The sequence below is a fragment of the Aptenodytes patagonicus genome, chromosome 2 (assembly GCF_965638725.1).
Source record: "Aptenodytes patagonicus chromosome 2, bAptPat1.pri.cur, whole genome shotgun sequence".
Taxonomy (NCBI): Eukaryota; Metazoa; Chordata; class Aves; order Sphenisciformes; family Spheniscidae; genus Aptenodytes; species Aptenodytes patagonicus.
The window spans coordinates 103,145,956-103,170,036 of NC_134950.1; the positions used below are offsets into that span (position 1 = coordinate 103,145,956).

General features: G+C 47.0%; 1 protein-coding gene across 3 annotated transcripts in view; it reads left to right on the forward strand.

Annotated features, from left to right (window-relative positions):
* Nucleotides 1-651: 651 nt before the first annotated feature.
* Nucleotides 652-24,081, forward strand: part of E2F3 (E2F transcription factor 3) — a 47,684-nt gene continuing 24,254 nt past the window's right edge. For 2 of the 3 annotated variants that reach the window (XM_076330632.1, XM_076330633.1), the window contains exon 1: nt 1,494-1,538. In XM_076330632.1, coding sequence (XP_076186747.1) covers nt 1,524-1,538 — 15 coding nt within the window. In that variant the 5' untranslated portion in view covers nt 1,494-1,523. Of the gene's footprint in view, nt 973-1,493; nt 1,539-24,081 lie in introns of those variants that run through there. The other variant, XM_076330631.1, reaches the window with a different exon arrangement.

Sequence of the window (24,081 nt, forward strand, 5' to 3'; positions counted from 1 at the left end):
CGCCCGCCCCCCCGCCGGGGTGGCCCCTCCGGCGGGCACGTTGCGGCGGGCGCCGCCGCAGCTGTCACTGTCAGGGAGCCGGCGAACCGGGATCCCGGCTCCTCGGAGGGGGAATCCCCCAGCCTCGCCCCCGCAGCCAATCGGCGGGCGGCATGCAAATCGCGGCCGCGCCGGGCGGCGGCGGGCCAGTGGGAAGGGAGAGGGGCGGGGAGGCGGCGCCCCGTTGGACGGCGGGGAGGGCGGCGGGGGCCAATGAGGCGGCGAGGCGGGCGGGGCGCGCCCCGGGGGCGGGGCCATGCAAATTTGGTTTGAAAAGAGGGCGGGAAATCCGAGTTTCGCGGGAGGCCCTTGGCGCGTAACCCGTCTCCTTTCCCTTCATTCATTGTCAGCAGCCGCCGCTTCCTGGAGCCATTTTCCAGCCGGCCCCACACAGCGGGAGCGGCCCCGCTCCATCCGCCGCATCTGCCCGCCCCGCCGCCTCCGTCCCCCCCCGGCGCCCCGCATCCTGCAGCCGGGGCCCCCCCGGCACCCGCAGCCCCCAGTATTTTGCGCGGGGCCTCGGCATCGAGGAGGAAAGGAGCTGGGAAGGCCGGGGGGGGAGGGACGGGGGGAGGAGGAGACGCGGCTGCGGGGACAGACCCGGAGGGAAGGATGAGAAGGGGACTCCAGCCGCCGGCCCCGGCAGCGCCGCCGCCCGCACCATCCACGGACTCCAGAGCAGCCCCCGCCGGCTTCCCGGCCCGCTTTGCCGCCGGCACCTTCATCCAGATCCGCAGCACCGGCGCGGCGGCGGGGGCACCCTGTGTTGTCTCCTCCTCCGCCGCCGCCGCTTCCCAGGCTCCCGGTGCCTTTGCCCCGGCGGCGGATGGGGGCCAGCCCGCTGGCAGCTCGCTGTACTGCACCCCCCACGGACCCGCCGGCAGGACGGCGCTGCTGCAGCCCGCTCTCGGCGGAGGCGGAGGCCGCCCCCCGGTAATTTTTTTTTTCCCCCGTCCCCGCGGGAGGGTGAAGGGGACGGCGGGGAATCAGCGCCAGGCAGGCCCTCTCCCCGCCGCCGTCCGGGCCCGGGGGCGGGCGGGGGGGGGGGGAGGGCAGGAAAGGCGGAGGCAGCGCTTTGTTGCAATAAACTTTCCTGCCTCCTTCCCACCCCCCGCTGCCGGGTCTTATTTAAAAGGAAAAAAAAAAAAAAGGAGGAGAAAAAAAAAACGGGGGGAAAAAAAAAATCCCCTGCCACGTCCCGCCGCACGGGTGCAAAGAGCGAGAAGCCGGCGGCGGGGAAGGGCCCCGCTTCCCTCGGGGCGGGGGGCCGGGCCGGGCCGTGCCCCGCCGGTGTCTCCGCTTCACCCCCGGAGCCGCCGGTGACGTCTGGCACACGTGCGCGGAGGCCGCGGCTGTGACTGGGAGCCGGGGCGGGCGGGGAGGGGGACGCCGCTTCCTCCTCCTCCTCCTCCTCCTCCTCCTCCCTCTGGCCTGGGACAGCCCGACCGCCGGCCGGCCGCCCCCGGCCCCCGCCGCTCTCGGAAATGCCCCTGCAGCAGGTCAGTGACTCGTGGGGTGGCGGCGCGCACCGACACCCCACCACCCCCACCCCCCAAATTCCGCCCCCTCCCCATATTTCGGCCCCCCCCAAAAAAATTCCGCCTCCCCCCACTCGTGCGGTTTTCTTTGTCCTCGCTGTTTTCGGGTGCGCGCTTGGCCCTCGTGGGCTCCGCCGAGTTGGAGGGCGGGGGAGGGCGCGGGGCATCCCCGCCGGGCGGGGGTCGTGGGCGCCGGCGGGGCTCACCTGCCTCGCCGGCGCCCACGACCCTCGCCCGGCGTCGTGGGATCGCTAAACTCCCTCCCACCGTTTCCCATCCCACCCCGGTGCGCCCCTGCCCGGGCAAAAGGGGTTTTTAACACCGCCCAACCCCTTCCCCCCCCCCCCCCCCCATCCAGTCGGTGATGGTCCAGGTATCAGATGCTGCTGTAATTCTGAAAATACTTTTGCAAGAGGTTGGGAGCAGCGTTTGCGTCTTCGTGCAGCTGGGAGACCGTGGGGATGGCAGGAGCTGCCTTTTGCGGGGTTTTTTGCAGGTGTTGGTTGCCGAGGTAGTGATGGAAGTTTCAAGGCTCGTCAAATCCCATCCAAAGCTTTTTTTTCTTTAAAATAAGTATCTTTGCTGTAAAAGATACTTGATTTTTCCAGTGCTCCTGGTCTTCAGCATATCCTAATGGCGATGGGTGTCAAGCAGGCTGGCTCAAGTCGCTTTGTAAATATTTGGCTGTCCTATGCGAAGGTTTGATTCCTAGAAGGTGGTGTTAAGCAAATACAAAGAGGAGTGTGTGTAACGGGATGATTCTGGGAGAATAAGTGTACGGGTTTTCTCGGCTTTGTGGGAGGGATGTTGGTGTCATAGGGGACTCCTAAAATTTCTCCTTAGTGGGTGCTACAAGACCATTAAATATAGATTTAGTGTATTTTTTTCGGTGCAGCGTTCACCTCTCTAATGGGAGAAACTCCTGGCCATAATAGTCTAGGAAGGCTTCTTCCCCCCTTAAAGGTTTGGAAGCAGGAAGGCAATTTTGGGCTCCGCCTGCAAAAAAGTCCCCATAAAAGTTGTTGTGAGCGAGTTTGTTGTTTACCCTCAGCCCCCATGTTTACTTTGGGGAGAGACGTGGGATGGGGGAGGAAGAGAGTGGTCAGGCCGGCCGTATCTGTAGGCTCGGGCTGGCACCCTCCCAGGGTGATAAGCCATCCATGGCACGCGCCAGGAAAGGGGCTGCGCATCCTGCTCTGCCCTGACAGCCGTGCTCACGTGAGTGCCCCTCTTGGAGCCGCGCTGGTTTGCTGCAGACCCGTCTTTCGGGAAGCAAGGCTGAAGCGCCCTAGTGCTCTGCCTTGTCTTTCTGCTCCGCAAACCGCTTGGCAGGGAGCCGATCCAGCCCTTTCGCAGTTCTCTGGCTCCCACCTCGTTTTCCCCAAAACTCGCAGAGGGTTTTCTGGGACTGGGAGGCGAGGGTATTTTCCTGGTTGGCTCCTGGCTGAGCTCTTTTGAGAAACTGATATCGGAGACTGGTGAGAGGAGCAAGAAAATGCTGGGTAGTTGAGGCAGAAAGCTCAGGCGAGCAGCACCAATACAAATTTAGCGCTTGATTAGTTGAGTTGCAAGTAGTGCATGGAGACCGAGACCCCCAGCTGAAAACAAGGTCCTGCTATGCAAAAGACTGTAGGGCCAAGTCTAAAATTTGGCCAGCACACCTGCGCTGGTTAGGGTTATGAAAATACTCTATCTTTGCAGATGTAATGCACTTGGCAACCCACCCATCACTTCCAAATATAAACTACGGTATGACTGGAAAAGAGTCAGTACAGCAGTATAGTTTAGGCCGTTCAGGGAGGTGTTTGACTATACTGGCAAATGAAAAAGTTTCTTTTGCCGAAGTAAGCTGCTTCCCCCCTGGGAATTCATTAGTTACTTTATCTATGGTTGTGTAAGCGTAACCGTGCTGGAAAAGCCTTGAAAGGTGGCCTAGTCCATAACAACAGGCGGCTCCAGCCCCAGAGAGATGAGAGTTTGCACACTCCTCCATCTCCCAAGCAGGTGTCTCGATACTGTCCAAAACCTGTTCCTTGCTCTGTCGTGGCGGCTCCTGCGGCTGAGGGTTGCTAACCGGGCTTTGGTACGCTGGTGAGCCCAGGCTCTGGGAGGCTGTGACCCAGGCTGCCCACCCTTTCAACTTGAGGAGCTTTTTCACGATTCCCGTGGAGTTAATAGAAGGTGTTACCGGGCAGATCTGAACCCCTGCCATGGCTTAAACACAAGCGGTAATGAAGAATTAACCCTTGCAAAGCAACCATCAGCTTGTGCTCCTGGGGAAAGCCTGAGCCTCCAGAGATGGGGTCAGTGCTGCTGCGAGGGGCAGGCGGTCCTGCATCTTCCCCTGCCCTCCTGCGCCCTGCCGGGGGCTGGTGCCACTCCCCTTCTTCCCTTCTGGAAGCTCAGGCTTCCCAGGGTGGAAAACTAACCCTGACCAAAATAAATAAATAAAGTTTTTCTGCTGGGCAGGCAGGTTGAACCAGCTAACGGAAGGTCTGGTAAGTGCTAGGGACCACCAAGGGAAGGCGGTGGCCAGGGAGAGGGCACAGGGGTGGTGACACCATGCTGTTTTGGTGGCAGCGAGCTTGCGAATCAACTCGGCTCCTCATGAAAACGTGGGAGAAATTAATGTTCAGCGAGGTACCCCAAAAGCGTTCTCACTGGTGTTGGCTTCTCGCTTGGTGTGAGAAAGTCACTACCATTTGCAAATCCCAGTACTTAAAAATGGGGCTGCTATAGAAGCAAGCTGCTCAAAATGTTTCTAATTCAAATAGAGGAGAATTTCTTACTGTCTTTGGGTTATAAAGATAAGCCTTTAAGAAGAAGGCCATTTTCTTAGCCATGAGAAAATGCTTAAATGGAGACACCACCCACATGTTAAGTCCTTTTTAAAAGGGGCTAAATCCTCTTAACAAGAATATCTTTAGAGAACTCCTGTGGCCTTTAGATGACATGAGCTGTGGAGAGGCTGGTTCGGCATACTTCAGAAGGGGGTGGGAGGATTTACATTTCCAAACTGAATACTTAGCACCTCGCTCATTTTTCTGGTAGTTTAGAAAGCACCTCTTCCTCCCTCCTTCTCAGCAAGTCACAGCTGGAAGGGGAGAAAAATGGGGTAACGCACAATCTTTCTCCTAGGTGTTAGGTAAAGGAGCAGGCCAAATAGGACATAAATACTGAACAAGGATTTAAGGTATGGGAGAAAAACCTGTAAGTTGCATAAAAGAAGTAGGTAGTTAACTAGTAGCTTTTCTTTATTTTGCAGGAATAAAAAGTTTTGTGTGTGTAGAAGACATGGGTGTTTTCATATTCAGAGCTGTTTTCATATTTCTTTGCCTGATAATTTGTGTTAATAGGAATGAATGCTAGCATGAGTCTGGGGCCTTTGCTTTTTGAATAGCATTTAAGGGAGTTTCTTTGGTTTAAATCCATCTCCTTCAGTGACAGACTGCTTCTGAGCCCAAGGAGGTACCACATGGTCCTTTGGCACAGCTGTCTGAGGACAGTTCAAAGAGGTCTAAGTCCTGATTGCCCTAACCATGCCAACAAGCATCTAGTGGAAAGCAGGTATCCTACTAAAAACGTACAGGAATAGCCTGTAGCTTGCTGTGCTTGCTGATGGTGGCTCTGCTATCCTCACACAGAGTCCAGCTATGCTGGTGTGGCTCCATCTGCACCAGAACTACTGAAGTACAGTAGGTTTCTTTCCCCAAGATGATAAGGGCTTCTGGCAGGTTTCCATGAGCAGCTGAGCCACTCAAAGGCTTTACTGTTGCTGGAAGCAGTAGGCTTGCTTCTCCCTCACCATCTCCTCCGTAGCACTTCCTTCACCCTACTGCTGGCCTGGTAGTGGTCTTCCCCCCTCTCTGCGCTTGGGGAGCATCCAGCTGTGCTGGTGGGTTGGTTTTCTGCTGCTTTAACAAGGTAAAATAGCTGGGTCTAATGAGCAATTAGGTCTGGCATGCAGTAGATATTGGGCGTACCTGGCCTGAGATGAAGGAAGGAGACGGGAGCTTTCCCATGCAGTGGTGTTGAGGTGTTAAATCAGCTCACCGAGCCTCAGTTTTCAGAAGTTGGTCTTGCCTGTTCTCACCATGAAGGCATCTTCCTTGTGCCACCAGCCTGCTTGCCAAAAGCTGGATATGGGTCACTTTAGGGCCAGTTTATTCTTCTGTAGAGGCTGCTTCAACTGATTGAGCAATTAAAGGCATTTTCTTTCCCCTCATTTTATTCCAGATATGTTGGTGCTGCTCTGTTAATTTTTACAGTGTGCTCATTTGTGAGTATGTGCAAGCATTTAAAAAAAAAAAATCTTTAAATGTAGGAACCGTTGTATTTTGCAAGATGAAAGGTTCTCCTACTACTTCTCTGACTATGACTGGCAAATGTTTGAGGAAGGAACACAAGAAGAGGGCTTGCACAGGACAGCCCTTCTGCTTGCTTTGAGAGAGTACTTCCTTGGTCAGGGGTTACAGTGAGTTTTACAGCTACTAATGGCCTGTGATTTTCTGCCTAATCCCTGTTTGAATCTAGTTGTAGTTCTGACCTTACGTAGCAACAAGTTCTATCTATGATTTAATTATCTTGTATGGAAGAAAAAATAATTTTGTTTCTGCCCTCTTTTTTTCTTTTTGAACTTGCTGTCTATAGTGTTATTGGGTGGTCCTAGATATTGCGGTAGGGGAAAATGATTTCCTCATATGCTTCTCAACATGGTTTATGATACATTATATTCTGTCCTCAGTTGTCTTTTCCAAGCTGAAGAGTGATAGACCTGTTTAATTTCTCCTGAAATTAAAGCCATTAATGTTAAAATAGAAGTGTCCTTTTTAGAAAAGAATCACACGGTTCTTTAAAACAAACATGTCTATTAGTTGTGAGTTTTTACTTGCCAGGCTTTTGGGGATTGGTGGCTTCAAAAGATGTTTTGAAGACATGGTGGACCCACTTTGCGGGCCTAGCAGGAGCCAGAGACCGTTTCAGAGCCAGCTTGTTTCACAAGGTCTTAACCTGGCCCTGGGTGGGAAAACAGGAGGTGTGGAGCAGAGGGGCCAAGTGTGCCTGACTGCCCTGGAAATGGCTCATTACCACGCGTAGGTTGCAAAAAAGAAAACAAAGTAGCACCGTTCCTCTCCGGAGCCCCTGTCCTGTGCAGGGCCCGTAGCTCTGCTGCGGCTGTGGGAGGGGAATTCAGCCCACCCCTCCCATCCAGAGCACCAAGCGGGGAATGGGGCAAGAAACGAAGCTGTGAGCTTTTCTTAGGAGCTTCAAGTATGACGCCTTTCAAACCTTCAAGCTTCACTTCTGAAGGTGGGTGCTGGGCTGATGGCCATGGCTCTGGTGGCAGGGTTGGTCCTGGTGCTGGTGTGGAGGGGTGGGAGGGTGGCTCAGGCTTCAATCCTGCCTTGTGGAGGAGCTGCCCACTAAGGATGGGTTGGAGACCGTGACTTCAGTTCAGATGGGCTTCTTGCACCGATGGTGGTAAGGTAGAGCCAGCCATGCCCAGAGGGAGGCTTCAGCAGATGGAAAGCTGCTCTTGGTGTAACTAAATCTCCGGGTTTTACAGTCTCTGCAAATAGTCTCATTTACAGCTGGCAGCACTGAGTGTGTATATATGGCGGCAACTCTCCTCCTTACAAATGACGAAGCTGGACTTCAGGCTTTTGTTTTGGCTGGCAGAGTTAATCACTTCCTGCATTATTTTTCGAGAGCAGAATTGTGTTTGCTGCTGCGGGGAGAAGAAACCCCCTTCATGTGTCCGGGGCAGTGGTGTGCAGTGGGAGTGAGGTACCTCCAGGACCGGGCTGTTGCAGTGCTTGAGGTGCTGCTGATGAAGTATTTGGACTCGGTTTCAATTCCAGTTCTGTCTTCTGTTTGAAGACAGACTTGGCAAAATTGCCCAATTTATCACATCTTTAAAAGGGAACTATTTCACTTCTGTTTTCCTCAAGTAAGTTGGTCCAAAACCACACTTGGAAGTGCTATGCCTGGCATGGGTGTCTCCTGAAGTACTACGCTGTCTGCTTGGATGGTGCTGCTATTTGCTGGATCTCGTGGCATTCGTGGAGTTCTAAATGCCTTGTGGGCTCAGCGTGAGTTGTGATAAATATTTCCGTCTGCAAGCCCTGTGAAGGGAGAAGACAAGAGTTTGACTAGATGTTGATGAAGCCGGAGCATACTGAAAATGGCCTCTGCTATGTGGTAGGAGCGCTCTACTTCATGCATTTTAGCCTTCCTTCTATACATATATGAATACATCGCAAACGTGTTGATAGTTGTTTGCAAGCTGAACTTGCCCAAGGTTAATGGTATGTGTTGTGCCTCTCCTGCCCTCCTTATGAATGTGAACAGTTGTTCACCTGCTATAGTGTGAAAACTAACACGCTAGCTCTGTCACCGCTGCACGTGTGTGTCCTGCAGCTTTCAGGCTTTTGCGCCAAAGGTCTTTTGCCTAGGACTAAGCTAGGAAGGAAAGGTGGAGCATTGAAGATCACCTTTTCGGAATCAGTTGCCATCTCTTCTGCGACTGCGCTGAGTTATGTGGGCAAGTATGGCTTTTGTTTGTTCCTACCTCTAGAAGTAAAACCAGTACCCTGTTTTGTCACTTCATTTAAGTAGGAGACTTAATTTGATCACCTGCATCTACTTTCAAGATTTCATCCAACTTGTATGTGGCTGCATCTAGGCCCAGAAGTGACCACTACCTAAGGCTGATGGCGTTTTCAGGTGCTCTACTTCAAGGGTCTAGGACCAGCTTTTTTTAGGAAGATACTGCGTGCTTCCTGTGATGTTCAGTTGCAATACTGCAGACGTTGGGTCCTTGGTATCTCAAGCTTTATATGAACAAGCCGCTGTTAAAAGCAGAGGCTGCTATTACTTTGGCTTACAACAGGATTTTAGAGTCTCATCACGTAGACATTGCAAGCCACTAGTTGTTTTGCAAAGATCCATGAAAACTCATAGAAAACATGTAAACAACAATTTTTGGTAAAAATAAATTGTATTGGGAAACTGGATAACAAGAGGTCTGCTTAGTCTTGGCTGCTTCAGCTCCAGCGTTCCTGCTCCAAGTTGTGGTGTGTGTGTTGGTTAATGTATGCATAGATTCTAGAAGTAATTTTCATTAATGAACTTCTTGAAGGACTTTCTCCTCTTTACAATGCTATTCTGGTTTTGTTTGGGTTTTTTTTTGGTTGGTGTACAGCTGTTGGTTCAAAGGTTGTTGCATATTGCATAACTTACTGCTAAAAAGCGGGGTGGGGGAGGAAGCTCATTGGCAAATTTCCTTCCTTGTTAATTAAGGTGACATTAAAAGTCTCTGGTTTAGAACTCAAAGGTGGCTGTTACCATGTAGTGCAAGAGTTGAATTCTTATATATTGTGTCAGGCTTATCAATCCACTGTACTAGTTCTTTCTAAATATGACTTTCTCAATTTTGGTTCTACCCGTTAGTTATAAAATCTTACTAAAATTGGAGTGCAGTAACACATATAATTTTTTTTTCTGCAAGCCACTGAATCTGCACTATAGGATTTAATGATTTTTACACATTTTGAAGTACAGATGTAATTTTAGAGTGAAACACTTCTCCGCAGAGCGAGTGTACTATGCTCTCTGTAAAACTTAGCTTTCAAATCTGCCTTGCATGTTGTTCAGAAACAAACTGGCATGTAGAATTACTTGCATCCCTCCTACCTAGACTCCCATTTAAGAGGTGTCATCTGGCAAATTTCAGGTCTGGAAGTAAAAAAGTAACCTTTCGGCCCCGCATTTATATTAGTATGGTCCATTTATGTTGACAGTAGGCTTCTGGCTTTTTGGGTGCTACCATAGTGTAAGTAGGTAAGTATGTAAAAATATAACATGATGTGCAGAAAGGGTCTCATCTTGTACCATACATGGAATGGTGGTTCCCATATATCAGGTTGTCTACAGTGTACTGGAAAATACATGCTTTAAGGAGCAGGTCTGAAGGGTTTGCTGTGTTCTCTAACTGGGCTTTCCTTCACCCTCTGCTTGGGCTTTTTTAACATCTGCTGGTTTTAAGGTCATTTTTCCAACCAGAGGCGCTAGAAATGGAATTATATGGAATTAGAATGTCTTGAGTGATGCTAGTAACCTGATAGTGCCTTCAGTACTTGTTTTCTTGTGCTGCTAACTCTGGAATTAAATGGCAATTACCATGTATGTATGCTGGTGTTATTTTGCCTTGCCAGCATCGTGTTTTTAGACAGTGTTGGTCCCACACATTGACAGTCAGTTTTTTGTCCCTGTACAGTAAGCTAGTTCACACTTTGTCTAATGTCTTCGCATAGCGGGAATTGATGTTGGTTACAGCTCTCACAGAAGGCTTTTGTGTGGCGATATCTGAAAGCTGTCTTGTTAGAGCTTTTATCAAGGCTATTGCAATGAGGCCATTATCCCTGCTCGTGGTGAACATAGATATTCGCAGAAATTTTTATAGTATTGCTTAGTAAGTGGCATGCTGGTAAAGAGCGACAATGCTGGAGTGGTACAGAAATAATACCCGAGGTGGCGGCCGTGCCGCAGCGGGGCGTTATCTGTCCTTGCAGACCGAGGATGGGGTGGGAAGGGAACCCTGTGTGGTGCAGACGGAGGGTGGTGATCAGGGCTATCGCAAGCACGAATAATCCTGGCCGTCGGCTCAGCAGAATAAAGTTTTACTTTTCATGGTAAGACTTTTATCGAGTGTCTCCAAGTAACCCAGATCCAAATTGCTGTATAATAGTTCTGCACCTCATTCTTTTTTTTTCTTTTTTCGGCTGCACGGTATCTGTAGCCTAAAACCACCTCTTGGGAGTTATGTAAAACTGCCAGTCGGGTGAGAGGAAACCGAAACTTCACAACTCTGCTGTAGTACTCTTTTCAAGCACAAACCTCTTGAGCTTCTTGAGAAGACAGCTTACTACTTGAGGTGGGGGCGGGGAGGGCTTTAAAAATTATAATAGCATTTTCACTGGCTGCTTTGTCTTGACAGTGGGTATTTCACTGGGTTTATTTTTTTCCCTCAGGAATTGGGGGTTAGAAAAAGTTCTTTTTGTAAAAGACAGCGTCCTGAAAGCATAAGCAAGTTGCTCATTTTCTTTCTCTGGTTCTTAATCGTAAGAGCTGCCTTGATGATTTTTTCCCCACCTCAAGTTAGCAGTTTATTTATAACATGCTAATGTTCTGCATGCCCATCAGTATTACTGTTCTGTCGTGCTGAGCTGAGAATTGTTCTCTCGAAAACTGACACCGTGAAGATGACATAAATGAACATGGGAAATTGTGTATGATAGAGAAAAATTCAGGTGGCTTTTGGTATGACTTTGGTTCACGTTTCTTTCTATAAAATCACTTCAATTTCCTTTCTGATTTCAATTGCTAGTCACATTTTTGTTGCTTGTTTTTATTTGTTACTTAAAAAAAAAAAATGCAGACCATTGCCTTTTGGCATCCTTGCTACCCTTTCATTCCTGTTGGCAAACTTCTCTGATCGTCTTCTGTGTGTTACCACCAGCTGCTTTCTTGGATTGCAGGCAGGGGAGTAAGGAACTTCAGGGGGTATTTCCCCCTTCTCAGGGCCCTCGCAACAACCGCTTCACAACCAAGAGTCTGCAAGGCCCCTGCAGGAAGGCTCTTCCAGATCTAGAGGTTAGCAGCATCCCTCCTAGTGGGTCTCTGCTACAGCTGCTCTACAGAAAGACCAGGGAACATTCAAAGTCCAGACTGTGCGAAACAGGGTGTCTTGTGCACGGAGAAGGAAACGGCAAAATAAAAACACATCCCATGAGTTGCTGCACTTGGAGCAGTGTGCTTTGTAGGTGTTTACAAGAAAGGTCGTAAAGAAAGGTGCAAGATCATCTGGAGACCTCCAACAATGTTTGCCTGTGACCCGTTCTCTAAAGACGCTGTTGCTGCCCTTGGGGCGCTGAAGTCTTTCCCTTTTCTTGTCTTGGTAACGTCATGCTTTTGCTGAATATGTGGGAAGTGAATGCAACAGTAGTGAAGAGGTTGCATGCTGTTGGATAGATGTTAAGCTTAGGTACAGCCATACAGCCTTCTGTGGACAGAAATAAGTTAATACTTAAAGCTTTTTTTGTGGGTTTTTTTGGGGGGGGGGGGGGAAACACACTTTGCTGTGAAGAGGAATGTGTAGGGAATTCCAGATACTGACATATTTAATAAAAAAAAAAAGAGAAAAGAAAAGCAAGCTTGTAGGCAGGCAAATTCCCCTTATTCAGAGAAAGCCATATGTTCAGGATACTATCCTTAGTGTGATTTACTTGCTTCAGAATTAGGAAAGAGGGTTGCTAGGAAAAGTGAGATGCATTCAATTCTTTCACCCTCTTGAAGAATTTTATAAGGGCGACTACCATCTCCTTCCTTTCTCCCTCTTTCCCAGTCATGGAGAATAATCAATTCAGCAATAAGTCAGAGCAAGCAAAAATGTGATTGTTCTCATCTGCAATGCAGAGACTAAGACGGACTCTTTCTTTAAGGCCCAAATCGGGTATTTCTGCCTCAAAGTGAATCAGGAGTTATTGAATCATTTCATGTTTAGTAAGAAAGGATCTGAATTTCAGCCTTTTTGTTTTCCCCTTCACATTTGCCTAGTTCTTGTTTTCTTGACTACCCTTTAGCTCTTTCAATGGCCTCAATGCCATTTTGAACACATTTCCCTACTTCCTCCAAGGGGGGGAAAGCAGCAGCTGTACCAGGCAGGCATTATATCTGTTGCCAGTACTTCATTTGAAGTGGAGAAACGTGGCTTTCCCAGTCGTTTGAAGAGCTCGGTTGCCTCAGCATGTGAAGAGCAGCCTCCAAACTCTGCTCAACTGGCAACAGAGAAGGGAGGAATCTCTGTAAGACCTTGCAGGGAGAAAACTCCAGGTGCTGTGAGGTGCTATAGTATATCTAGCTAAAAATATCAGATACTTTGGCTTGCCTATTGGCTTGTTCGATGGCGATGCCTTGTTGAAATGGAAAAAGCCAACAGATCTGGAACAGTTTTAAACTTCTTGAACTTTGCATAATAATGCAATGACACGAGGGGTGGCATAAAGATCCCAGCAAACATACTTGCCCACCAGGGCAGCCCCAGCTCTTTCGCTGGTTGTGCAAGCGTGGCATGCCTAGAAGATTAGGGACAGCCCGCCTGCCAGCAGCTGTAGTGGTCCTGGAAGGGTTGCTTTCCTCCTGGAAAGCTGCTGTCAGATACTTTGTCTAGCTTCAGCCCCAGACGCTTTGGTTAATGTTGTGCAAATCGCACAGAAATGTATCTTTCCTTCTGCTGCAAAGTAATGCTGGACACCTTCTGCAAGTATTTCACCTCTCCATGAATGCCAGAGACAATGCTTTTTCTTTGCTCTGCCTCCTGTTTGAGTGCCTCTCCATGACTGCATGGGCTGTGGGGTGTGAGCCCCAGCGTGGAGCAGGTACAGTGAACTTCCCAGCTAGAACCTTGAATTAAGAGTGTCTTGAATTAAGAGTGTGGGAAGGTACATGGCCCGCTCTTCTCTGAGGAAAAATGTGGAGTGTAGCTTAGTAGGTGTATTAGTCTGAACTCAGGTAGGCAGGCAGGTCGGGACTGATGCAGCAGCACGCTTACATGGGGGAAGATCTCTGTGCACATGTCACTACAGGTCCACCTGTTTGTGCATCTGCACCCCACGCATGTAAGACTGGAATTTTTTTGATAGTAATGTTGATCAGGGCCATGACTAGGCCCTTCCTTGTTCTTGTGTGTAACTGCATAGAGTGGAGAAACTTCAGCTTTCATTTAGCTTCCTATTGCTTTCAGAGGTACAGTTGAAACTTTGAACTTCTTAGGTCTACTTTGACTACCATCACATGGTTGTGGTATCCTGATACAATTTTTCTCTTCAGAAAAATGGTCCAAAAATCAGCATGCTTCACTGTCCATTTTGCAATGAGCTGATCCTTTTTTCAAGACAAACTTAGGAGCTTCTCTTGCTGTGAGGAACTGCATTTACCAGCAGATGCTTGGAGTACCTGTGACTTTGGAGATTGTGGCTTTTTCAAACTTGCTTTCTGAGAGCCTCTGAGGGGACAAGTTGCTAGGCCTGCTACCGGATCAGCCACCTGCATCTAGAATCTTGGTAACGGCTGAGATTGGACTATTGATCATGGTGATGTGAGCTTACAATTGCAAAAGAACCAAAGAAGGCTTTTGATTGTACGGACAGAAAGGCAGGACATATACATATACAGCCTCGGGGCTTGTGAGGGCTGAGCAGAAGTCCTTCTCAGGAGCAGTGGAACGAGGCATGCACTGGGGATCCTGAGGAGCTGGCCTTCTGCTTCTCTGGTTTAACTAGCTGCTTGTATCTCCCCTGGCATGGTGAAATCGCATCAGTCCCTTCACTAAGTGTTTTTTATCCAGACTACCAATTTCAACAAAGTGATCTTTTTAAAAAAAAATTTAAAGTTCGGTATTAAGATCTTTAAGAAGGCAGGCCAGTGAGGTGATTTGGGTAAGAACCTTTTATAGTTGCAATATGGAATTTTTTCACCTTAACGAGCGAAGGCAGTGGTTTGAGCATATGCCAGTATACTTTTCCAGAGCTGTGATACAGCTGAACCACAGTGGAAATCTGGAACCGTAACAACACTGCTTATAGGAAGTTTGCCTCCCTGCATTTAACCACAAATGTGGTCAATCTTAGGAGAGGCAATAACGGAGAGGAAGAAAGGTGGTAGTATTTGATTAGCTTTGTTCTCCCTGTTTTCTGTAGTCTGTCTTGTTGGATGCAGCTCCAGCTGTGAGAGCAGAGTGATAATATTGCTGACTGATGGTTCCAGCTTCTTCCTTGTTACACTCTGAAGATGTGTAGGGGTACTTTGGGGCAGATATAACAAGACTTGCTTTCAGCATATTAAATTTAATAGTCATGTGCTATTATTAAACAGTTGTGCTGCTTGGTAAACGATTCACTATAACTGAAGATGATATAGAAGAGGATTAAATACCATGTAAAGATCCTTCAGATGGTCACCAGCTTCATGCAGGGACTGAAGCACTTAGTAATCCAGTCATGACAGGTATCTGCAGTGGGTGAGTGAGAGACAAAGGTCTTCCCGTTGCTCTTCACCATCGTGCCCCAGACCAATGTGTTAGCTCCATTTGATTCAGCAGCACAGGAATGGCTGTCTGTCTTGGAAACTAAAATATCTTCCTGCTCCCTATCTGCATGTTCTCGGAAATGAACTGTAATCCTCTCATAGTCAGGATAACCTTAATTGCCTGCTGGGGTAGAAAGGAAAAGATGAATTGGGCATCAGGTCTGTGCTACTAGGAGCGCTTGTCCTGATGGAGGGGATTTCCTGGAACCATCCTGGGAGACGCTTTGGGGATGTGGTTTAACAGTCAGCTTAAGGTGATCCAAGTCGGTGCCGCCACGAATGGGGTCATGCTGCCCTCCCTCCCCGCTCATGCAGTCCCACCGCCTCCCTGCGTTGGTGTCCAGGCTCATATGCCCCATGCTTGGCCAGACTGGGGACTCGCTCCAGCTGAAAGCTAATGCTGGGTGAGCGATTAGCTTTCAGCCCAGCAAGCTCCCTGGCCTGGCTGTCAGCGTGGCTGGGGCGGAGGCGGCCGGCGGGGGCTGCCCCCTTGGCAGCTGGGCGCTGAGATGCACCCTCGGCTGCAAATGCCGGCACAATGCCCTCCGGCCGTGCACTCTCCCCACACGTGGGATGCCTCGCTTGGTGCTGCAGCAGACAGAGCGCCTCGCTCCCTGCGCAACCTTAACATCTCTTAGAAGCGGGTGGAGTTGTGCGTAACGAAAACCTAACAGATGGCTCTGTAAAGAAATAGGCAGCTTTTGTGCTGTTACTTACTGCTTAGGTTACCGAGCGTGTGCAGCTGCCGGTGCCTTGCCGGCAGTGCCCAAGGGCTGAAGGGAACTCGCATGCTCTCCCCATCTCTGGCTTTCAGCTTTTAAAGGCTTGGGGGCAGTTTAGAGGTTTTGTGAGCACATGGAGGAGAAAACATGGCTGAAAGTGTTCTCAATTCGCAGAGGAAATCCACAGTTGCTTAAACTGAGAATCTGCGTTTTCTCAGCGCTGTGTTTGTACCGTGCCTCGTACACTCAGCTTCCAGTCCCTGACCAAGGCTCCCAGGCTACATGTAATTTAATTACAGTCTGATGACTGGCACTGAAGTAGGTAAAGATATAAATGTAATTTGCACCTAGAAGTTATGTATGTAGAGTGAGCTTGTAATACTGGAGGCCTTCTCCAAAGTCATTGCTATCAGGAAATACTTCCTGAGGAAAGACTGGCTATGCTGCTTTGACAGGTACAGTCACTCTTAGCAGGGCTTTAACATGACTGATTTTTAACAGATGAAAGTAAAGGTGTCGTGGTCTTGCACGAGAGGTCGTGGAATCCCTGGAGACAGCAATTGGGATGGCTTTTACTGCCAATAGCCACAGCTGAGGGGCTTATCTTGCATGGGTGATGAACATGGGAAGGCTCCTAGAGCTTCTGGTCAGATGAGTGGTAATGAACGCTAGTCATATGGAAAGTTCATCAAGGAAGGTTGTTTCATGACTGCACTCATAGCAAAGTCTCCTTTCTGCCCCTCAAGTGGCAAGGTAAAGCCAGCCTGCCTGGAGGCGAGAGCACCCAGGGCCCTGCTTATTCCACGCCGCTGCAGAATTTGGATCTTGTGACCAAAATACACCACTGAACGTCGACTTCAGCTTAAAAGGAGGTATATCATTGTGGTTGTAAGGAAACCTCCACATACAAACTAAACTAGTGCGGTACTAACTAACTCCGGAGACAGCCTGTAACTAATAGGGCTGCAAAATAAGAGTTATCACTTTAATCTGTTGCCTAATTTTGAACATAACTATTTTGTTATTGATTACTTCAGCAAAAAAATTCAGATGTGTTTATCTCGCAATCCTTCCACACATTGCCCACTGCCAGAAGCCTCAGCTCTCCCCGCAGCAGCTGCCAAATTTTCCGTCTTTCTCCCGATACTTTCTTTAGCACCATTGTGCATTGAAACATTTGCAGGATAGTAAAATGTGAAAGCTGTGTAGCATTCCTATTTATTTTGGAATTCAGTTTTTTACACAAGGAATGCTGTAACTCTGCCATATTTACTTTCTTGTATTTAATTCAATAAAATGTATTTACCTGAAGCGGACACGAAATTTCCAGTTCTCTGTGGAAGGCATAGGGCTGCACTGCACAACTTGTTCCAAGTTAGTGCAGAGTGTGTGAGGGCTTCTTGCCAGTGTGAAGCGTGGGAGGAAAGTCAGGAATAAGAAGAGTCTCACTGCTATCATCAACAGGCGCCTGTTGAAAGGGTAGAAGTTATGGATGTCAAGGCAAGACGACAGGTTTTTGGGTCTTTTGAGTTTTATACTTCCAAGACAAACCAATGACTGGCAAAGCAGGTTTCTTCCAAGACTGTCTTTAAAGAGCTTTTGCTTCACCTTGGATAAGAACCTGCAACCTCAGATAGTGAAATGTAGTTGAGTTTTCTTGGGTAATCTTGACTGTACAGTTTAATATAGTTTAGAATTAGGGTTGGGAAAAAAATTAGTGTAGAAAATGAGGATTTTTTTTTTTTGAGAATCTACCACACTCTAGGCTTTTTAGCAATCAAGGAAGCCTACAGGCTGGTGGGGGCTTCCCATGGCTTACCCTTCCTCCTGCTGCTAAGAGAATAAGGCTGTCTTTCCTATCCACATACTGTTGAGAAAGGCCATCATACACAGGCTATTTTTGATCCTATTCCTTTTCCTAATTATATGTAGCTTTTATAAATCTGTCTGGATGGAAAGATCCCATGTACTTTGAAAGGGCTCATTTGATCTAAATTTAAGGATGTCTCATGTCCAGTTGTGAAACTTGCTATTTTAGTTTGCCCTACCTATAGCTTTTACTAAAACAAGAGGAAAAGGATGAAAAGGAGAGACTGAAAAGTCTGTGTGTGAGAGAAGGGAATGATGACTCATAAGTGGGACTGCATTTGAAAATTAAAAGGATCAAGGTGTACTGATCATGAGAGCGAAAGTTACGGTTTTTGTGAAGAAGGCACAATTAAATCATATGGTCATTTATCTTCTGAACAGATTAAGGTACATTTGTGGAAGAACACATGAGCCTGAATTGAGTAGATAATTTTGAAGAGAGAAGAAATCTATTTAAAGAAAGGAATTTTTAGTGCAGTCTTTAATAGGTGATATTTTAGTGCTAGATTCCACTGGAAGACTTCTCCAGGCTTCTGGAAAATCCCATTTAGCTGTCCATTGCCTATGGGATAGTTCTAATAACTGCACGATCATGCAGCAAGGCAGGTAGCAGAGAGGGAAAGAGGGGGAAGGCAGCAGTGCAAGAAGCCAAATGGGCTTTCTCTGAACTTTTAGGCTGTAATGAATAGAAATTAAAGCTCATGAATAGACACCTGAGTTTCTGCTTTAATCCTGGGTGTTCTCTCTTTTACCTCTCTGCTAATGTTCTGCTCTTCTGGTTTCATTCTGGCATCACAAAACTTCCCTAGAACTTGGGATGTCCAACAGTCTTGAAATAACCCTTTCTGTAGAGTTTAAGTAGTGTGCAATTATAAGGGTGGAGTTCTTCTGTATACAGCGCTGCAAAAAGTCCTTGTGGTGTTTCCTAAAATGTTTACCAGCAGTATCCAACAGCCAGCTTTTCCCACCTTCACCCTTCTTGTTTTCCTGCCTTTCCTCCCCACCAACCAAAAGCTGACACATAACAAAGATGTAGCTGTCCGACATGTGAATGAGGCTGATAGAAAAGATGTTTAATTTTGTAAAGCATTTTGATTTAAAAAAAGTAACTGTCAGTATGGCATTGGATTAAAAATTGGCTAAGTGACAGGAAAAGGGTCCTTCTGATTGATTCCAGTGAGTATTTGCACTGATCCCAATACTATGGAGTGCTTTCATCATTGTCCCAGAACTAAACAAAAAAACTGTTACTGATAGTAATTGCTAGCAGAATAGTAAATGATAATGGAGCTCTCACAACTTGCTCTGTAGGCACATTCAAACACACTGCATCTTTAATACAGCCAAAGGCAAAGTTGTATGCCAGAGAACAGGGAATGCAAGCTATGCCTTATGAAAGAGGGCCTGTATCCTGGAAAGCAGCACTTCTGAGAAGTCTGTAGTGGACAAGCAACGCACACCAGCTTCCAGCGCAATGCTGAGGAGCGATGGCACTGAGGCTTGCATCCTGCCACGTACAAAAAAGGGAACAGGACAGGGGATACTTCTGCCTCAGTGAATGGTTTTGGGGCAGCTGATACTTAAAATAACATACGCAATTCAGTGCTAGTGCTTGTAAAGGGAAAATGTTGAAAATGGAAGATGATGTTAAATAGGGCAGCAAAAATTTGAGGTCTGAAGGAAGTGCCCTACCAAGCAAGATTTTGCTTATGAAATTAGTATTAAGGGATAACTTGACTGATATAGAAGATACAGAATTGGGAGGGGTGGTTAATATAGCTGATGGTTGCACTGCCATCCAGAGGGACCTTGATGGGCTGGAGAAATGGGCTGACAGGAGCCTCATGAAGTTCAGCAAAGGGACGTGTGAAGTCCTGCACCTGGGGAGGAATCACTCCAGGCACCAGAACAGGCTAGGGCCAACCTGCTGGAAAGCAGCTCTGCAGAAAAAGCCCTGGGGGTCCTGGTGGACACCAAGTTGACCACGAGCCAGCAACACACTCTTATGGCAAAGACCACCAATGACCTCCTGGGCTGCATTAAGCATTGCATTACCAGCAGGTTGGAGGAGATGATTCTTCCCCTCTGCTCAGCCCTGGTGAGACACATCTGGCGTGTTGGGTCTAGTTTTGGGCTCCCCAGTGTGAGAGAGACATGGACATATTGGAGCAGGTCCCGTGAAGGGCCACGAAGGTGGTTAAGGCCTCGGAGCATCTCATACACAAGGAGAGGCTGAGAGAGCTGGGACTGTTGAGGCTGGAGGAAGCAACTCATGGGAGGGAGTGAAGAAGATGGAGCCAGGCTCTTCTCAGTGGTAGCCAGTGACAGGACAAAAGGCAATGGGCACAAATTGAAATGCAAGAAATCCCATTTAAACATAAGATTTTTTTACAGGGAGGACGATCAAACGCTGGAATAGGTCTCTTAGGTTGTGGAATCTCCATCATTGGAGATATTAAAAACCCAGTTGGACACAGCCCCGAGCATCCTCATCTAGCTGCCCCTGCTTTGAGCAGTGTGGGGTGGACTACATGATCTCCGGAGGTCCTTTCCCACCTCAGCCACTCTGTGAGATGATTCTGGTGTTAAAGGACTTCTTAAATTGTTGAACTTGAGCACATCAAGAACTTACTACTGAAAGCTGAAACAATGCAAACTCAAAGTGGAAATTAGACTTTTTTTTTTTTCTTTTAAGTGAGCAGAAAATAATAATGAGTTGGTACCTTCAAGTTTTGACAGAATGAATGTTTTGCTCTGTAATTTCTCTGCAGAGTTATGCTCTGTAGTTTCAGCTCTGAACAGCCTTGAGGTCAGCAAGTCCATCTACCTGCTTTTTGGTGGGTGGGAGCAACTGTGTTTATGGTGCTTCTTGACAGGTTCTTGCTTGTTTAACTTTCTCATAACAGAGATTCTAAAATTGCATGGCAATGTCTTCCTATCCTTGGCTGCAAGATAGTTTAATGTTACTAACTGCTAACAACTAGGGGAAATGTAGTGGTCTGTGATATGTAGGAGGTCACATTAGAAAGTTGGATTTTTTTCTTTGATCAAAGGGTGGGTTAGAGAGAAAATGTGAATTTATTTCATTTTAAAATTTGAGACTTAAAGGTAGTATTATTTTTCTGGAGAAGTCATCTCAAGGTATTTAGTTTAGGGAATACGTAGTAAAGAAGACAAAGTGGAATGGACAGATTGTGTCTGTTGTGGGTCAATTTTGACATAGAGTCAAGTCCTTGCTTGACTCTATGACCTGAGATGTTCTGCTTCACCAGAGCCAAAAGGGATACTTTTTCAAAATACACTTCATAATATGAGAGAGAAGAGCAACTTTCTCTTCTCTTCCCCTAGAAATTTATTCTCTGATGGCACGTCTGTTTTGAATGTTGTCTTGTGAATTAGGCTATCACATCAGCTTTTTAGATTGCCCTGTCCGTGGCATGACAGAATTTACCTAGATGTGAAAAAGAAAATTAGTCTACCAAGGCTCGTTTGCTTTTTTAATGAACTGTTGTTTGTCTTCTTGTCTTGTTTTCACTCCCCCTCTGTCACTAGGAATAAGTAAATCTTGCCATTTGAACCAAATAATATATCTTCATTTTGCCAGTACTCCCAGGTTGTTCTGTTCCTTGGTGTGGCTGATGGAGTGGTAAAATACTGCCGAGGTAGGACGTGCATCACAGCAAAAGCTCAGTGGATTAGTTGTTCTTTGTGACATTACACAGAATTTAAAACATTAAGAACTCGGCTATCTTTGTGCCATTTCAGCCATGTAAGCTGTCTGCTGCCAAACCCATGGGTGAAATAAGAATATATGCAATAGCTGCCTACCTTGATGTGGGGAGGGAGGAAATCATTGGTCCTTAGAGTTTAGTAACCCAGGCTAGGTGAAAATCAAGTTCAGTTTGTAGTCAGAAATGTGCTGTGAAGAAACCTTCTGATGGCAGTACCGGCTCCTGATCTAGGATGTTGGGGCTGTCAGCCACACGTGGGGTCTCTAGGTCCCTGCTATCTGCGATTATCTCTCTCTCTCCTTACATGCTTTTATCTGCTGATTTGGAGCCTCCTTTCCAACTGCTTCTAGGAATAGTTGCTTTTGGATACATAAACTGTGTTTCCTGGTTCTTGGGCACTTGTTATTTATTTTTGTTAGTCTGAGGCTTGGTATGTGGAGGAGGTTATTGTGTTAACGTCTTCAAGGTTACTTAAGATTATTTTTTTTATGTGATACTAGTAATTTCATTTTCAAAACTGTACCTAATTAACTTCTTGTGAATGATAAATCGATCTCTCCATGCAAAGTCAGCATTATAGTTACTTGTAGGTGCAAATATAACTTATCAGGGTTAATCTGTTGGGACAATGTTGGGACTTCCTTAAAGTAAACTAAAGAACCCCCCACAGTTTACATAACTTACAAAACTATCCTGTATTACAGTAAACGCTTAGGACCCTATGTTAGTTCTCATCGTCTGGCTCTATAAGTGCAAATCATTGCATCTCATCTGGGTCTGATTGTCTCCTGAAAGTTTTTTGTCAACTTTCACAATGTCCTTTGGAATCTATATAATATTTTTATCACCCTAAATGGATTCAAAGTACATTTATTACTTTAATTTTTGAAAGAATGTACAAGTTAGTTGGTTCCCTGTGAATCACCCATCAGTAAGTAAAGTGATGCAGTCCTTTGGCACTGCACTGGTATAACTCCGTATGGGTGTTTTGCGCGGAGTGCAGGAAAATTTGGGGTGCCAGGGTGGGAAATCTTGAACCGCAGACCTGTGCAGACAAGAAAACTTGCACTCCAGAAAATTCATTGGTGTAATTCCACAGATGCCATCCTTTCTTGTAGGTGTCCTGTATCCAAGGAAAACAAAGCTAGAGATGCTGTGGCTTAGGCTGGCAATTTGGTGAGCAAACTTTGTGATGCAAGCCCGATCTTGCATCATTGCAGTGCACCTACACTGAGATAGCACTGGCGTGGCTTTGCAAGTGCTTCTCCTTCTCCTTCCTTTTCACTTCGTACATATCAAACCTTATTAATTCCATCTTCCTAGAGAGTTTTATGACGATATTCTACACGTTCTGTAAGTAAGGAATGACTCTCCTCCCGATTCCTATGTTGATATATACGCCCAGTATACTACTACTTTAGTTTTTAACCTGTGTATCTGATACTTTATGGCATTTACTGGAATTTCCTCTGAGGAAGTTCATCCTACCCTATTCTCCAGCTCCCTCAATGTCTTTCCTCCCCCTCTCAGGGCTGGTTTGTTTAGAAGACAATTTGGCAGACAACTGACAGTGTTTGAAAGTTTTTCTTTTTTAAGTAGCTGTGCTAATTTCCACACAGAGTGGAAGCCACTCAGTGGAACTAATCCAGTCACAATCTTATTTTGAAGTTAATGACTTTTTTAAAAATAGTCCTTAAATACAAAAACCAAAATAATCTCCAGGATATCTTTTGAGACTGACTGCTTTGCAATTGGTTTTTCTTTGGGACCAACCTTAAAATGATACAGAAGATTTATTTCCCTTGGTCCAGTTCAGTTTTAGCTTCACCAGTCAGGAGACTGAAGTCTCCTGAAGGGCTGAAGCATTGCAAGCAGCTCTGCCGCCACATGAAGATGTGGTACCCTATCACACACCATGCGAATTTAAACTATCACTTTCTTATTTGGCTTACTTTGATCTCGATGCGTAATGTTAAAAGCGGACCTGTGTTGGTGTAATTGTTACATGTATATGCAATGCAAAGAAATTACACCAAGAAGGCTCTTATGCGGCCGGTCTGTCGTCACGTCCTGCCCCCCCGCCCTCTTGCCATCAGTTTGAAAGCTCAGTGTCAGGCCTGTTTTATGACAGCCTTGTTTTCTTCAAAGGATGTCTGTGGTGAGAAATTACTGACGTGAACTGCAACTGAAAACCCCCGAGCTTTGCTCTAGAGGCAGCAGCCTTGCTGAAGTGGTATCTTTGGGATTGGGCGAATGGCCAGTAGCTTTGCCATCAGTTTGTGGGACCAGGCTGGTGATAAAGCCTGCTGGTGGCAGGGCTAGCCTTGCCACCACGGTGCTGGCCATGCTCACCGGGGTGGGAAACTGTCTTGCTGCACCCAGCCACCCCAAAAACCTGCAGTCAGGATTTGCCCCCAAATGCTGGTTGGTCTGTTTGTGCTTCTGCATGCGGGTCTTGGCTGTCTGTCAGTATATTGTCTGGAAGTTTTGTCTCCAGAGCTTCCGCCTTAACCACCGGGCAGGTGCAGCTCAGCCTCCAGCAGCTGTTGGGATGAGGGAGTAGCTGTTACATGGAGCCGTTTTCAGGACTGCTCAGAGACATGTGCTCCTCACCTTGGGCAGTTTAGCAGTTGAGATGAAAACTGGGTGCAGTTTCCTGAAAATAACTTTTCATATTTCAACATGAAGTGGTAACTGGAGCCTTCAAGCTTAGTACAGTGCAAAGCCATTGCTTCCAGTAAGAAGTAATTGTTTCATATTTCGTGGAAAAAATTGCAATAGAAAGATCTCAGATGATTCATTTCCTATGCAGCATAGGTGTAATTCTGTTGGTTTGAGGCCTGAAACGTGGCTTATGCTTTGGTTTATTTCTTGCACAACCGTTGTCATGTCCTTCCCCTTCTGGTGCAAAGAAAATACGAAGTACTGCACCGGTGTAGGAGAACAAGATAAGCTGCACATTTTAGCAGTGGCTACTATACTGAGCACAAGCCTGATGGGGTGTAGGCTGATCCCATGGCATCCGAGTAGACTGAT